Source organism: Scomber japonicus, chromosome 7 (genome assembly GCF_027409825.1).
Source record: "Scomber japonicus isolate fScoJap1 chromosome 7, fScoJap1.pri, whole genome shotgun sequence".
Classification (NCBI taxonomy): domain Eukaryota; kingdom Metazoa; phylum Chordata; class Actinopteri; order Scombriformes; family Scombridae; genus Scomber; species Scomber japonicus.
In genome coordinates this window covers 12,309,488-12,326,817 of record NC_070584.1, presented here as the reverse complement: position 1 = coordinate 12,326,817, position 17,330 = coordinate 12,309,488, and the positions used below count along the sequence as shown (strand labels likewise).

Below are 17,330 nucleotides of genomic sequence, written 5' to 3'. Positions count from 1 at the left end.
ACCATGAGAGAGACCAGAGAGCCATCACATCGAAACTGGCATTCGGCCGACCTTTCACAGCTACACTGGCATGTGTGTTTGTTTGTGTGTGTGTGTGCATACATAAGTGTGTGTGTGTGCACGCGTGGGTACATACGTGGGTGTGTTTACAATGCTTGGGTGGCAGGTGGCAGGGAGAAATGTGTGAGGTGCAATGAGAGGTACAAGGCTGATAGCATAGATGATGAGGAGAGTATTCTTCGGAGAATAAAAACAATGATAATGAGAGAGTTGAAAACAAGGCCAGAGGAGCCAGGGAGGAACACTCCAGTGAGTCGCCTCTAATGAGAGCACCATGATAACCCTGGACAAAACAGGAGAGGCTCAACTACGCCTTGAGATGATGAGGCTGACGTGAGTCAGTCATGCAAACATGAAACTCTTCACGCAATCAAGTGCCTCTTAACACGAGCAATTAGCCAGCCCCTATGGCATGGTGTTGTGTGACTGAAACACTTTTGCAACAGATGTAACAGCTTCACGACTTTAGAGTTACATATTAAATTCCAACTGCCGCTCAAACTTCCTCTCAGCTCCAGACTCACTTGGCATCATCCCCTACTGACAGATGAGTTTGTGTGTTAAAGGTCCGTGTGTGCGACTGTAACCTCAGGCTACCGTTGGCTTTTTGCACTGACAGGCTTGGCTATAATGTATGCACGTGTGGCATTTCCCATACATTAGGAACAGAATGTCGCACATGCTGTTTAGCCTGGAGAGCCTGGCGGGGTGCACTATACAACAATTGTTGAATTTATGTGCGCACGTGTGTATGTATGTGTGTGTGTGTGTGTGTGTGTGTGTGTGTGTGTGTGTGTGTTCCTGCTCAACTCCCTCTAAGATGATTAGGAGGTGAAAGAGCAATAGCAGCAGGAAGAGGGGGATGTACAGATGTGTGAGCCGCATGCCGCAAAGGTGTGACGTGGAGGAGGAGCCGTCAAGATAAGCCTGTGTCTGTCACTACTGCAGATACAAACACCACACCTGTGTTTTACTCCACTGGTTTGGATTTCTGGCTATTATTTTTCATTCATATGCTTTAATTCATTGTGTCAGTACCGCATGAAAAACATCTGCATAAAAATTGACAACACCATGACCACTAAGTTCTGTTATATTGTCAACTAATCTGTTGATTCAGTGCTGCTTTCCAGAACTCCCTCTAATAGCTGACAAATGCAGCCAAATGGTATGCAGGCTATAACAGACTAATTTTTTTAAAACCTCAATTACAGGTTGAATTATGGGACTGAAGTGGCAGTGCTACAGCCCAACAGTAGTGACCACTGGCAGCAGATAAAGGTTTATCTGCTGCCAGTGGTCACTACTGGTCAAGGCAATTATACCTTATGTCTAAACTAACTGACCCCTCAGTGATGTACAGAACAGCAGCATATTTAATATTTCTAATATGTTCATGCATAATTGACTGCCTGATCATGATGCTGTATGAATGTTAATGCTTCCAAACTATCCAGCTTTTCACATACAGCCATTGAAAGACATTTTGTTGTCATCATCTCAAGAGCACTCAGCCTTCTTCCACCAGATGTATGACAATAAGGACAAGTGTGCATAGATAATAGACTTGGTGGGTTTGTAATGTTTATTAACACAAACATGACAGATGAAATAAAACAGAAAAATGATTCCTTTATTTCGAACAGCTGACGAGCCCAGCTGGATTTCTGCTGTTTCTGGCAAAATTGTGCCAAACTCCAGGACATGGCGAATGCAAAAAGAAATAGTACAGATGCTAAATAAAGAGATTTAACTTCAACATTAAAATAAAAAAGCAGTAAAGAGATCACCATGACTACAACAGTACATGAAATTGTTATCGATTCAGGTTCAGATGAAGCTTGAATTCATTATGATTGAGTCTGCCTGCAGGCTTGTATATTGGTATAGAAGTGGATGGAAATCCATGTATAAATATACACCATGTATTTACCGTATATTCAAGTGTATCTACTGTATGTGTCAGTGTTTTTTATGAACAGCCCAGGGATCAGTGGGTAAGACTAAAGGATGTAACTGCTACCATGACAGAGAAGGCCAGAACAGCCAAAAACCCAAGTTAACACTCACCTATCACTTTGGGTGCTGGCCTATCACTCACATTGGCAGGAGTTAACTTTTGGATTCCATTAAACGTGCCAGAGCTCCATATTTTACATAAAGTCACAGCTTTATGTTGTGTAGGTGTCGTAGAAGAATTTCTTGTTGACTTTGCTCTTTTTTAAGCCCACAGAGCTTGTTAGAGCTTAAAGCTTTTGTGAAACGGAACGAAGGTCGTACATTTTAACTTCAGTTCTCTGAGCACTGGCAGAGCCCCCGTAACTTTACGGATGCCAGGTTTGGGAATGACAGCTATGTACAGCATGATAATTTGGTGAGCTGAACCTGAATGGCGTGAAGTACTCTCAAGTTTCAGTTCCTGTCTGCTCATAGAACCATGGTTACAATGTGTAACCTGTTTTTCATTTTCTGTCACATGCTTTCCCCTTTTATCCCATCCTCCAAAGCTTTTTCTTTATACATTTTTGTAGAGCCCAACAATAACGCTTTCTTGGCTGTGTTACATAAAAAGCCTCTTGAGAAATAATCTCCAGTGTTGACAGTTTCAGTGCCACCCACGCTATTTGTCTCTTACAACGATGGCAGACCTTTGGGCTTTTATATTTACTAATTATGGCGAGAGCTGAAAGAAATCAAAAAAGCTGTAAAACCTCATTTTTGCCTCCCTATCTCTGCGTCTGCTCATTGTTATAACAATGACCAGATAACATATGCACAAAAATCTGATTTAGAACCATGAGAGATATAAAACATAGAGAGTTGTGCACTGAGAGAATCCGATACATAACACAGGATCTCAAAAACTAAAAAGCAAACCCACAGTTCCTCTCCATCTTTCATTGTGTTTTTGCTTTTTCTCATTCTCTCTCCTTCGTCTCTGCCTCTCTTGATCAGCTCTCTGTGCATAAGCTACGTGCCTGTCCTAATAAAAACAAGACTGGGTCGAAACCTATTATATGGTTGGACCGTGTAATGTGTTAATATTTGTTTGTTTGTTTGCTTTGTAATGTATTTCTGACTTTTAAGTGTGGCAGAATCAGGCCTGTTTAAATGGAACACATTTTAACACTTGTAATGTTACTTTTACGCATTTTCTGTATAATAATGATAAATTCGTTTCTCTCCTCTCTTCCGCTTTCTCTCTCTCTCTCTCAGGACAGACAAGACAGATGGTCACGCACCTGGAGTCCGGTTCTGCTCCAGGTTTCTTCCTGTTAAAGGGGAGTTTTTCATTACCACTGTCGCCAAGTCCTTACTTATGGGGGAATGTTAGGTCTCTGTAAATTAGAGATCTGCTCTATGTGACAAGTGAATTGACGTTATATGAATAAAATTGAATTAAATTGAAAAATGCTAGTAAAATACGAATCCTACATCTGGGTTTACGCATTTCTCCTCATGTGACGTCTTTCCAGCCAATCGTGCTTGTTGTGATGATGAAAATAAGTCACAAGCATAGCTGTCATTGTCTTGTGAGAGTTTGCATGAGTGATAGCTTACTGCTGCATCCAAGTGAAACATGACTAGGTCAAAATCTCATATATGGTTCATTCATTCACTCAGTCACAGACTTTCGCATTCATAGGGCTGGTATCGCTTTTGCAGTCAAGCCAAAAACAACCCTAACCCAGTTAAAAATGACCTATAGTTGTGTTTGGGTGAGAGACACCATCTAATAGCCGTAGTCATTTTGACCCAGAGAAGTGGTGAAGTTTAGATAACGTCGATATAAGGTGACAATTTTCCATATTCTGAAGTGGCAGGTTAGGTGGTTGGTTAGATCATAACTGGCAAAAAGTAAACGCAAGACTTTGATGGAAGAGACTGCTATTCACTTCCCAGGACCATAACTACGATTGTCGAGGTGTTTACTGTTGCCATGACGGCAAAGGTTGCAAATCATAAAGGATGTACAAACCATGTTTCAAGCGACCATTTTAACCCAAACCATGATCTTTTCTTGCCCCAAGTGATTTTGTTGCCTAAATCTATCCAGGCCTTAACCACACCACAAAAACATCATTATTTTTTAATAGTTATTTGTAATATTTTCGAAAGCACAGACAAATTATGATGTCCTCCCAATTAGTGCTGATTGAGGTAACATTAGAAAATGCTCCTATGGGTCATTCTAGAGTGTGTGGTCAAACAACCTACTTGGTCTTGGTTTAAATTGGAGGACTTCTTGAAACATTCAGTTGATTGTCTGTTGATTTCTCTGTCTGGCTCTCCAGGTTGCTGTCTTTCTCTCTGTGTGCTTCTCTCAGCATCAACATTAACCCACTGGCTTGCAGGCCACCAGGGAGTCTAGCCTTAGCAACAGCCTATCAAGGCATCCAGGAGCCAAGAATTCCTCCACATGTATACTGATTGTCTCATTACAGGTGCCGGAAAAAGACTGAAAAATGTTAGCCTGCTAGCCTGAAGAATAGAAATGCTCAATGAATGTGATGATGATTAGGATTGAAAACTGACACTAGAAGAATAATTAAATGCTATCCATTCACCTGACAAACAACTTGAATAATGTGCTTTTTAGTGCTCTGATAATGTATGTTGTATGACACATGCAAAAACCAAATCAATATGTACATTATTGTCTTCCATCGGAGTATTATCTTTCAAAAGTCAACTTTAATTTCTGTTTACATAATCTTTTGGTGAGCAGAGAGGAAGAGGACAACACAGAGCTACATAAAAAACAATTCACATAATCAAAATTCAGCAACAGTGTTTCTCCGAATGGAAGCAAAACAGAACCACAATCAGGACTCAGCAGAGCGAGACACTGAACCCAATTACTGAAAACTGGGAAGGCCTGCCTAGCTGCAGAGTAGTAGCACACACTCAGGCTCCTACATGCTCACAAGCACACATACTGCAGGAAGACAACACAATACCTGAGGACAAATACAAACATGTAATGCCTCTCCCTTTAATTCACAAGGACGCAAATGCATTTACAGAGAAAAATACACCAACAATTGAGAATTTATATAACATGTCATCCCCATGCCCCCCCCCCCCCCCCCCCACACACACACACACACACCCATTGCTGTTTTCAGAAAGTACAATTTTATATCTCTATCAAATTCAAGAATGTAGCATTGTGTTGAAAATCTGTCCCATCATTCTACAGCTCATTCAAAAAGATGTCCTGTTCGCATCGCAGTCAGCTACACAACATCTCTAGCCGGGGTGTGCCTGCAGTTGGTTTCCATGGAAACTGGCGTAAAACTGATGTGAGTGACAAGTGGTAATAGGTGACAATAAAGTGAGAGCTAAGATACCCCCCCCCCCCCCCACCTCCCCTCCCTCTGGATCTTATTATCTGTTTTCACGTCATCTATTCTTGATTTCTCCTCCTCTTCTCTCCTCCGCTCTCCTCTCCTCTCCTCCCCTCTCCTCCCCTTTCCATTTTTATCTGTCTGTATCTTTCTCTGTCTCGCCACATCGATTTTCCAGTGGAGAGGACATAAGGCAAGTAGCTGGTGGGCATTGCTCCCATTCTGTCGCCATGAGAACACTTCACATTCTTGTCACATTCCTAAAAACAGCTTTGACCCCTGTCAGCAAGTCACTCACTAGGTTGAAATTAAAAGGGAAGGGTTTTGCTGTTAAAGGAGAAACAGGATCTGATATTTGAGTAAATTGATGTCTATTTTTAAAAAGTAGATTGCACTGCTTTAAAATATATACATATTTTTATCTCTATATAAAACAAAGAATCTCTGTCTGTCTGTCCGTCTGTCTGTCTGTCTGTCTGTCCTGTATGCATATTTCAAGAACTGCCCACCTAATCTACTTCATACCTGGAAGGTGAATTGCTGGGGAATCAAGGAAGTGCAATGTTGATTGTTTGGGTGAGCAGTTTTTGAGAAATATATAGAAAGAAATACCTTATAAACAATCTTTATTTGCTCTGCATATGGATTCAAGAAGTATGGACAGGGCCAGAGCAACCCATATTAATTATAAGTATAATTATAAGAACTACTATAGAGAATGAACTGAAAAAGTTTGGAGAGTTTAGCTTTATTCCCCTTCCTCACAGATGACATAGTACAGGATGTCTCTGGCACTACAGTTCATCCAATTATTTTTTAGCTCAAATTAAAATTGTTGTCCCCAGATATTCTGCATGTGATGGCATTTAGAGAGCATTGGTAAATTGTAGTGTCTATTTAGAGAGCACCAGTAAATTGTAGCATCAACCAATAGTTTGCATGAGAGTTGTTTAGGGGACTTGCACTGTTCGCTCTAGCTATTGATAAATCAGTGGGCTCCAAACAGGCACATTTTGAACAGGCACTGTACTAGGTAATATTAATGGACGACTTAAGAATACAGTTGAAGGTAACATTTTTGGCCATGTCAGGGATAGCTATTCCTGGCTGTCATAATATTTTGTAGAGGCATTCATGGTTCCCAGAAGATGAATTCTACTAATGTTGGTGATCTTTTTTTCCCTCTAGTGTCATTATAATGTTGATTTGATTCAAGGTCCCTGAGGATACATTCTTTTTTCTCTACAGCCACTTCCTGGTCAAAGCTTTCACTAACTTGGTAATATACAGTATATCTACATCATCCTGAACATCTACCTGATAGACTAGTACAAAATTTGGAACAGATGTATATGATTCCTAGACAATGTATTATAATGACTTCAGTGATCCTCTTACAACCATTGAAATATCGTGGTAACTATATAAGGATGAAATGTAATCTTCTGGCTTTTCATCTGCTGCTCTTAATTTTTCATTTTTTCCAATATTTTAGTTTATGAACACATCTGGCTAAGACATAGATGTATCCAAATACCAGGATGTAACTTTGTGTCCGAGGAATTAGATATAAACTACTACTAATTTGTTTTGCAACGTATCTGTACCACACCACAGTTGTATGGAGGTGTGTGGTGGATGCTGCCGAACCCTAAGTCCTGTCTAGTCTTGTGCTTGTTTTGTCATTGTTAAACCAAATAATATTAACCAAGTTCTGGGAGTGCCTTAACCTAACCATAACAATTTGAATCATGCTTTTGTTGCTAGGAGGAGAAATTGTTTTGTTTGCTACCTCCATAAAATCCAAGTAGCATTACATTTCTTAATAAATATATTCGCTTTTGAAATTTAGAAGAATATAAACATAATGATGAATGATGAATTAGTGTCAAGCTCAGGATAGAATCCGATTAAATTTCTCTGTAGCTTTCCTGACCTATTTCAAGGACTCAAGAAGAGAAACTGTAACTCTGGAAATGTCCGATGATTTAAGATGCCTTTTTCTGTCACTTCTCACTGATGGACAGCCCTACAGGAATCTTGTAATAAATTCATCTTTTAAACCACACACGTATTGCTGTTCTGTCTGTACTCTCTAGACAAGATTTGATGGATTACTCCTTTGAGGTAAACAAGGACCTCAAAAATAAATGCTCAGGCACATTTGTTCACAGCTCAGCCAGGGTACGGGAACAAAGCCAATAGGCAATTAAAATAATCAATTCCTCACATAATCTCACCCTTGAAATCAATAATGCAAAACATAACCCGAGCTCATGCTGGATATAGGACACTGATGACTTTTTCAGTGACAAGACAACAAAGATAATTTCCTCTTGAATTAGACAGTAAATCAGCCAGTTGTGCAAGGAAGTGAGTATTTGTTTTATTTACAGCACAACTAAGCTTGATGTTTAGCTTGGAGGTGAACTCATATTACATTCTGTGACAAGGTCTTAATGTTTGAAGAGTTTTGGGAGATAACTGTGGACTCAGCATGAGAGAGAGGATGACAGGAGCAGCAATCACAATACCTATTTCTAAAAAATCCCTGACTACCTAGACTGCCACACACACACACACAGAGATACACACACACACAAACACACACACACACATCCCCCTCTCTTTTCATCTCTCTCTTTTTGTTTCTCTCTCACTCATGTCTGTCAGCCTTCTGAATGCAGACTGGTAAACAAAATACTAGCCAAATGCTCACATACAATGACAATGCATCCTGTAGTCAAACATTAAAAACTGTATGAAAAGTCATATTAACAAACAGACTCATCCCACACAAAGGCTTGCACATGCACTCAGGTTGGCACAATTATCTTTCTTGGAAGTCTATCTAAGGCTGTCATGACGTAAGTATTCAGTCAGATACTCAAAAGGCTGCTAACTATTAAGAAAAACCTTTTAAAATCCTCTTATTTCTCACTGTACAACCATTAGATTTATCTGTGATCATAACATTTCCCTCATTCATTCCATTAATGAGATCTTGGGAACAAACAACATCATGAACAGGAAATACAGGCAGCGAAATGATAAGAGAGGAGATTGAAAGCATCTCCGCCATATAATCAAAACAGCAGATTGCATCCGAAATTTCCATCACAATCATCCAGAGCGAAACTGTGTGTTAATGCAGCAGGTCAAAATTGAACCTGAAAGTAGCTCCGAATAATGAAATGAGTGATTATTACTATTCGGATGTTACCTTTAAAATCCCAGGTACAGATAAGTGGTTTTAAATGGGCGTCTTTATTTTTTCAGCCTACCCATCATCTTGCTTGACTTAATGTTGTGAAGCTGTGTCCCCAGGTAACAGTAATTAAAGCTGGCAAAACTAAACTATGTGACATTTGTTGTAAAATGAATGCACATTTATTTTAAAAAAAACACACAGATAATTGAGGTGAGGCCTCAACACTGAGACAATATGTATCATCAATATTAATAAAATATCACATTAAAAAAGATGACTTTTAAGCAGCACAGTAGTTTAATTAACAGGAGTTAATTGAGACACACTGTGAACCTGCCAAATGAAATAATGGCCAAATGTCTAAAAATAACCTGGCACTCTGTTTCATGAAGTTAAATGAAAGTCCCCGTCAGTGTGTATGTGTGTGTGTGTGTGTGTGTGTGTGTGTGTGTGTGTGCAAGCGTGCGTGTGTGCGTGCGTGTGTGTGTGTCTTGACTACCAACATAACTGAATTTTGTACAACAACATCACTAACTCACCAAACAGAGAACACATTTTTAATTAAAGAAACTCAGGCTGAAATACACAAAACATCACACAAAATCATTAAAAATAAACTGTAACAGTGTTTGTTCATATCATAGCTCTAAACCGTACTATTGATTTTTACACTGCCTCATATTTTTTCCTGTTTCAGAGGCAGCCATTGGGTTTCCTTCCTGTATGTAGGGGTGCGTGTTTCATGACAATTTAGCAGTGAAAGACCTGGAGGCATTTCAGAAAAAAAGGTTCCCAACAGTTACTACATCTGAGCACATTCAGCTGCCACCAGAAAGACATGGCTGCTTTCCACCACCGCTCTAATCAATCTCACACACATTAACACTGCATAGACCAACATAGATGCAGACTCTCACACATATCCTACGCTCATCCCACATTTTTAAAATGAAATCTTTTATTTATAGGCAATAGTAAAGGAAGAACAGTGTAAATATTATGTGCTCCGTTTCTACTCTACTTGTAACCATCTCCATTTTTGAGTGTATGTTTGTTAAAATAAAAGTCCAGTAACTCAAAGGTGAGAGAGGTGGCGTAGAGAGACATCAACAGACGGGGAAAGAACATGAAGATGAGGGATAAGGAGGACAGGAGATTTATTAAGGGTCACTTTTACAAGGACAAGATGTACTGTGCTGCCTCTTGGATATGAAAGAGAGTGAAAGAGAGAGAGAGAGCAAGAGAAAAACTAACCATTAAAATCTGCCTACATTTTTTTCAGGGCCCTCTCTCTCTCTCTCTCTCTCTCTCTCTCTCTCTCTCTCTCTCTCTCTCTCTCTCTCTCTCTCTCTCTCTCTCTCTCACACACACACACACACACACACACACACACACACACACACAGTCTCTTAAGTTCTGTCATCATTATGGGCTAATGTAAAGCTAACACTTATTAGAACTGTGAAAGAAGTAAGAGAGTGATTGGAGTCCAGTTTGCACAGCTTGGTCCTGCTGTGCCCCTGTATGCTCATTACCCATTGCAATGACACACACTGGCAAGCACACACACACAACATCTGGGCAGTGTGAATGTTGCATACAGATGACATAAATGCACTTAAATATTTGACATATTACAACCCTTTTACATCTTGCCAATTTGAAATGCAAATGGTTTTCAATTGCCTATACAAATAGTAACGGGTCTGTCTCACTCTCATTTATGTATGTACATGCACACACTCACAAACACACACTATGTGCGACTGCTGCTGTTTGAAGGACAACTTATCATACACGGCCTGTCAGAGCAATCCTGGGGTAAAGATAAGCAAACCGAATGTAGTCTGTCATTTCAATCAGTATGACCTTTTCACTTGGTTCTCATCTCTCCTCAGACCACCTTGTTCTAAACCAAAGCGAGACTGAGTGTTTTTCTGAAAGCCCGCTGAAATCCCTTAAATGATTCACAATGTGGACATAATGAGGAGGACCCAGTCTTGGCTCGGCCTTCGCTCAAACGGCTCCCTTGTGTTCTTGATTAACAAAGGCCGCTGCCTGGGAGACTAATTTAAACCTGAAGTAGCAGGGGCTTCTGCTTTGGGGGTGGTCAGGAAAGGGAAGACAAGGTGAAACAAAGCTCACAGAAGCCAATCAAACAAGTGGTGTGTTGTGTGAATTCAGCTATAGGCTACCATAAGAAACAGGTCCCTGCATTTCTTCACATGGTCTTGTTTCCTGTCTGCTTGAAAGTTGCTACACATCTTTCCACTCATCCCCTCCTGTGTCAAAGAACTATTTTTGCAACTCTAGTGGCTTGGCTCCAGGGATGGTGATGTCAGTTGGTCGGTGCACCACTTTGGTCAAGAAAATAAAGTGGGTAGCCATGAAATGTTGACATCTACGGTCCCCAGTAGATTTATCCAACTGGCTCTAGTACACTGACATTTTTGGATGGATTGCAACGAAATTTAAACTTTGTTAACCTCTAACTTTTAATTTAGTGCCATTATCAGGTTGAAATTTCCAGTTGGCTAATTTTGCATATGGCAAAAATACCTGCGAAACATTCCCAGCAATCTCAGCTGTACTTTGTGTTTACTGCTTATTTGCATGTTAATATGCTAGCACACCAAAGATGGCACAAGGTGCTGATAATTAGCACATTAGCAATGACACTGTAAACATGTTAGCATATTGTTGAGATTTAGCATTTAGCTTGTCGACTCACAGAGCAGCTAGCATGGCTGTAGAGTCTAGTGATTGTTTGTGAGGAAGGTGAATAATAGTAAATAACCTGCATCATTTTATTGATATGTTAGAATCATAGCTCTTGAAAGTGTTCACCACAGAAAAGCTTCAACAACAAAAAGTAAGCTTGCTGAACACCAAAGATGTTTATTTCTAATCCAATAAATGTGTGGGATGTGCTCATGTCAGGTCACATGACCCCTCCTCCATCTCCAGTGGACGTGTTCCAAGTTTGAGAAATGTAAAGACCAAGACTTCTTACTTGTATTTACTATGGCCTGTAATAGAAACCAACAGCTAAGAGAGCAAACTAGATATCCAACAGGCAAAAAAATAATAATAATCTAATTCTCACCTCAACCTGAGTACTCACAATAACTGAATCATTGTGTGCAAAACACACTTAAAGCTTTCTGGTTACTTCTTTAATTCTATTATCTTACACTTAATGTCTATACAGCACTACACATAAAACTATCAGAAACAACCAGGCATCAGTCCTTCTCCAGCTTCGCTTCCCCCTCGAATCCACCCCCACCCCCACTGATGCTCCTCTTTCAAACATGGTGAATGGAGAACTCTCAGAGCTAATCTGACCTTAATGGAGGAGGAAAATTATGGTCAAACACTGCCTGGTAGCAAATCACCTCTCCCCTTCATTCTCCCTCTCTGCATCTCCACCTCTCTGCCCCAATCATTACATTTGGCCTATAAATAAATGCCTAAGCTGTCACACAAGCAAATTGAGCTGCCTACATGGGAATTAGTGGCAGAGAGCTGAAAGGAGGGAGGCAAGCCAAAGGAATAACAACAAGCTCTATAAGAATCATTGCCAAGGAAGGAGAACCGTGAAGGCAATCCAGGTAAAGTCAGACAGCTTGACATACTGGCAGCAGCATTGAGCAAACAGGTAGGCAGACCTAGAAACTGAGGGACAGACAGGAGGCAGATAAAGACTGGTTTTATGGAAATGCGTTGTGCAACTTGCCCCAGGGCTCAGGTGTGTAGGGGGAAAAGGGGAGAGGTGGGCAAAAGAGCCTGAACATTCATCACTGTCACAGTGGAGAGAGAGGGAGAAACAACCAACATCAAAAAGAAAGATCCAGAAGGGAAAAGTATTCAATTATACCAAAGCACCAAAGAGTTGAAGTGCTTTGACTAAAATAATTATACTAGCAGATGTTACAATATTTGTTGAGTCACTCCTGAAAAAAAGTGCCACAGAGTACACTTTCCAAACTCCGAGTGGCTCTTTTGTACTAAAATATTTTCAGTTTGCTCCTGCTGTTTGGAGGACATGATTTGACAGTAAAGAACAAATGGTGAGGCACATGTAGACAAAAACGACCTTTTGGGAATAGAGACAGTAATTGTATTTGTCCAAATAAATTCAGACACACAAGCCGAAACATTTTCCTCTGCTTTTAACCCATCAGAATCTTCAGCAGCAGTACGATCATCACCACCTCAGAACCACTGCCAACATTTACAGGTTATCTCCATCCTCAGGCATCCACCAGACTCACGTTCCTAAGCAACACCTGCACCTAAGATGTAGGACGTCCTCTGCTTTCTGCCTACAGTTGTCTACGTATATACAAAAAATCATTTTTAATTTCATTTATTCTGTGCATGGATTTACATATGGTTTATATATTACTGAAACATATATATATTGCGTTATGGGAGTATGTCCATGTGTGCGACATCCGATTAATGTGCAATTTAATAGATGAGTCATGTCTGCAATTGAATTTTCATCTTTCCGCAATAACAAACCATTATCAGACTGAAACAGCAGGATAGGCACGTATTGAGAATATGATGCATTAACTTAATGGGTCTCAATACTTACAATTTCTATATATAATTATATCAGATCATTGAACAGCTTTATCACAAGGGTGGCAAAGGGCTTATCTCCAGCAGATGCATGTGAGCACATAGTTCCAAACAGTAATTATCTCCATCTATTTTTTTCTTACTTCACAGAATCCTCACTGAGTGCTTGCTTCTATGTAACAGGTGTTTGTCAGCTATAAGCTTGATTGACGTTAACTGTGAATTAATGGGAATACATCATTTTGGAATGAATTATGAACCACAGGTTAATGAGCTGAAAATAGTCATAGTCAATAGCATAATCATACCACTGCAGTAGTATATGTAGGGCTTTAATTGACTGCCCTAATTGACTGCCCAATCAAGCTGCAGGGATCTGAGTCTGAGCACTGGGGTGAAGCCTCCTGGGTGATAGTTAATCTGCCAGCCTCAGCTGCTCAGATGCTGATACACATGGTAAAAGGTGTAAATGCAAGCAGTGTGAAGAGCGTAATTACATATGTTATGGAGAACAGTAAGAAAAGCTCCTGAAATAGATTTAATACATAGGTACAGACTGACTTGACAATAACATGGAGACAGAGAAAGAGCTGGTTGTCAGGAGTTTCAAGCAGTTAAATCACCATGGAAGAATGTGAGGGTTACTGTAGATACATGAGTCACACCAGAGATGTATGCTGTATGCAAACATCTTCATGTACTGCAAAATCAATCAGGGCCTTGCAAAGTGATTTCTATTGATAAATGATCAACCCAAAATGAATTAGCCATCGGTCTAGGCTATGTTAAGTGCATCATCGTATTTGAAGTGTTTTGAAGGAAGACCACACGGTGACAACAAATCCAATTTCCTGAATGACAACCCATCCAATTGCAATAGATTAACCAGAGACAAAATCAGCAAGACCAGGAATCAATCAGGTGGTCACACTTAAATATTGCTATCACACTATAGAATTCAACACCTTCCTCTCACTTTAAAAAGGGGGTTTGGTACAATATGTCCTGTAGTCTTTGTGTGAGCATGTGTTTTTTTGTGGTTTATCATGACATCACTGACATTTGGTCAAGTGTTGCAAAGAAATGAAATCCTGTGGGAGATCGGTGAAATAGTGAACAGTGAAGGTCAAATTTGCATCTCATTAACATTAGTTTAAGTCAGTTTTTGTCATAGATATAAAAGCTTTACTGTATAATTTAGTTCTAAATAAAAGCTTTAATTTACATAGCCTGTGCTGCCTTAAATGAGCTGTCTACTCAAATAAAGCTGCTAAAATAAAGATATTTATATTATTGTAATTTTTGGTTTGTTTGTTTTTCTTTTGTGCAGTTTTCTTAGATTTGATTTTCCAGTGAATATATTATTTTAGATTTTGCCTTGCGGATATTATCTCCATGTTCTTATTTGAGCGTATAGTGTGTGTGTGTGTGTTGTGTGTGTGTGTGTGTGTGTGTGTGTGTGTGTGTGTGTGTGTGTGTGTGTGTGTGTGTGTGTGTGTGTGTGCGTGTGTGTGTGTGTGTGTGTGTGTGTGTGTGTGTGTGTGTGTGTGTTGGTGTGTGTGTGTTGGTGTCACAAGTTTGATCATCACAATGACTCCAGGCTGTTTACTTGAGTGTGCAATTTTTTTCCCTGTTTACTCCTTTTTTTTTTTTTTCTGCCTTCCGCTCCGAAAATAACTGCTGGCCAACAAAGGGGCATGGATACAATACACCACACTAACCTCCGACTGCATAACAAACATTACAAATTACATTACACATCTGATAGTGAATCATAAGATGTTTGGCTTGGTCGGTCATATGAGACCTGATAATGCCAAATTAAACATGGGCCCCCTAATTCAATAACAGCTAATTTCTAAATTCAATTTTAGGCTTCAGTGGAATGGGAGAGAGCAAAAAGGTATTTCTGTAGGCTATATCATAATAATCTTCAACATCATCAGTATAATCATAATCATCAGTATTGCATTGAAGTGGAATTTGCATGCCATACAACTTAAATAATTGATCTCTCTTGTTATTCCCCTCCCATCTCATTATCTTTTAAAAACTTGCTCTAATTCAAACAGATTGGGAGATGAGTGTTCACTATGAGCCTCATGTGCACACTTCTCTTGGGTGCTACAGAAGAGAACCTGGATATTTCTCTCTGTCTCTCGTCACCCACTCCCCCTACTCCCACTATTTTTCTGGCACTCTGCACTGACTTGAAAGCAGTCCTGTGGATTGGTGTGACTGTGAAACAACAAAATGAAACAGAAAAAAACAGAGAAGAGGAAGAAGTAGAAGAGCAATAGGACAGAATAGTGGACACATGGGAGACATGCAACAGAAAAAGCAGGTGCCTACCTGAGGTAACGCAGTGGTTCTATGGTTTCAGCCTCCGCCTCAGCTGAGCTATGGTTCATCTTGTCCATCTGTTTTCACCCAGCACGACTCGGCAAATATGAGAAAGGATGAGCTGTGCCACTCCAGAGAAAAGCGTTCTGTTCCTTCTCTCTGATTCTAATTCAATAAACACGCTGTCTTTCCCTGGGAATAGACTGAGAATCTCAATGGGCTTCCTCCCCCTGTATCACTCTATGGCTCTTGATTGGTTCAGAAGCTGGAAGGTAATTACTGGCTGCTACACACTCTGAATCTTGCCTCTGTATCTGTGCCTCTCCTCCCTGTCTCTTTCCCACTGTGGCCCCAGCTCATTCTCTGATAAAACCAGCTGGCTCTGTGTATCAGCTGCGCTCACAGGGAAAGCCAGCCAATTAAGAATCAGGAGGCATGGTGCTCGCCGGCTGATTGGCTTAGGCTGCTGCGTTCATAGCTGTTCACTCATCCAGGGTGCAACCCCCCCCCCCCCCCCCCCTCCCCAAATTCACACAAGCACACACAGGCTCATGCATACTCCTTGGTGGCAAAAGAACCCCTTGATGTAGATTCTAGAGCAGGCATCAGGCTGGAGAAACACTTGACTGCTCACTGAATAACAAACAGTAACACCTTTCAGATGGTGGGTGGGGGGTAAGTGAAGACCATTACCTAAACTAAAATAATAGCACTGTAGTAGCTGAGTGGGTACATGGCAGCAATTTGCAGCACAGATCATTGGACTGTGATAACTACGAATGGACTTTGATGCATGAAGAATGATCATGTGAATTTAGAGCAGCTGAGGGAAACCAGAAAGAAGAAAAATGATCTCTATCATATATACAATATAACATACAAACATTTGTGTACAAATGCGCACACAAAAAACACACACGAAGAGGAAGGATATGTGTACTCGTATCACGGGGAGAAACTTTGGTTGCCAAGGAATGGAGCTCATAAGTGGGTCGTGGTAAACAATAGCTCACTTTCTTCTACAAAGGTCTCTCTCTCTTTCTCTCCCTCCAGTTTTCTCAGACTTCACCCCTCCAGACAGCTCAACCAACACACTTAGACTGTGATCTAACATTCGACATCGGGGAGGGGGGGGGGGGGGGGGTACTTCTTTTTCTTCCAGAGGACACAATTGTACCTGTCAAGAGATTAAATTCCTGAAAGCACAATGTGCAATGGAATGCAGGTGAGCTCTGCCATCTACAGGTCACAAATGAATATTGCAGTGTAAAACAAGAGACTCATTGTGACTGGTAAGTTGCAGATTGTGATGTTTCTGTATTGCCTGTAATGCCTTTAAGGAGGGGGGGGGGCATGATTGAAAGCTAACCATATTGTAATATTGTACCTTTGCAATCAAGGGTTGGAAGTAATAGCAATTCATTAGATTGTATTCAATCAATGTGCAAAAAATAATGCTTTTTTAAAATAAGGGAATGCAGTGCTATTGTTTTTCAGGGGTTTGAATGAGCTGATCAAAACTCCAGTAGAATAAAAATGAAAATAGTTTAGCTTCCATTATTTCACAGACAGTGAATCAATGGGAGTGCTACACTCTGTGGTTCCTCTGTAGTTATCTTTTATGATTGCTTTTTATGGCTTTCTACACTGGTGGTGATGTGACTGCTGGAGAGCACAGGGCTTTGTGTGTTGATGGACTCGTGATGCACAGATGCTCATGTGCAGGGAAGTTGACACAACAAAGGCAATCAGAGCAACTCCCACAAAAGCCT

At 40.4% G+C, this 17,330-nt stretch overlaps 1 protein-coding gene across 1 annotated transcript in view; it reads right to left on the bottom strand.

Annotated features, from left to right (window-relative positions):
• The window catches only part of yjefn3 (YjeF N-terminal domain containing 3), a 40,568-nt gene extending 24,933 nt beyond the window's left edge, over positions 1–15,635 (bottom strand). Inside the window, exon 1 of the mRNA XM_053322872.1 lies at positions 15,568–15,635. Coding sequence (XP_053178847.1) covers positions 15,568–15,635 — 68 coding nt within the window. The remainder of the gene's footprint in view (positions 1–15,567) is intronic.
• Positions 15,636–17,330: the final 1,695 nt, after the last annotated feature.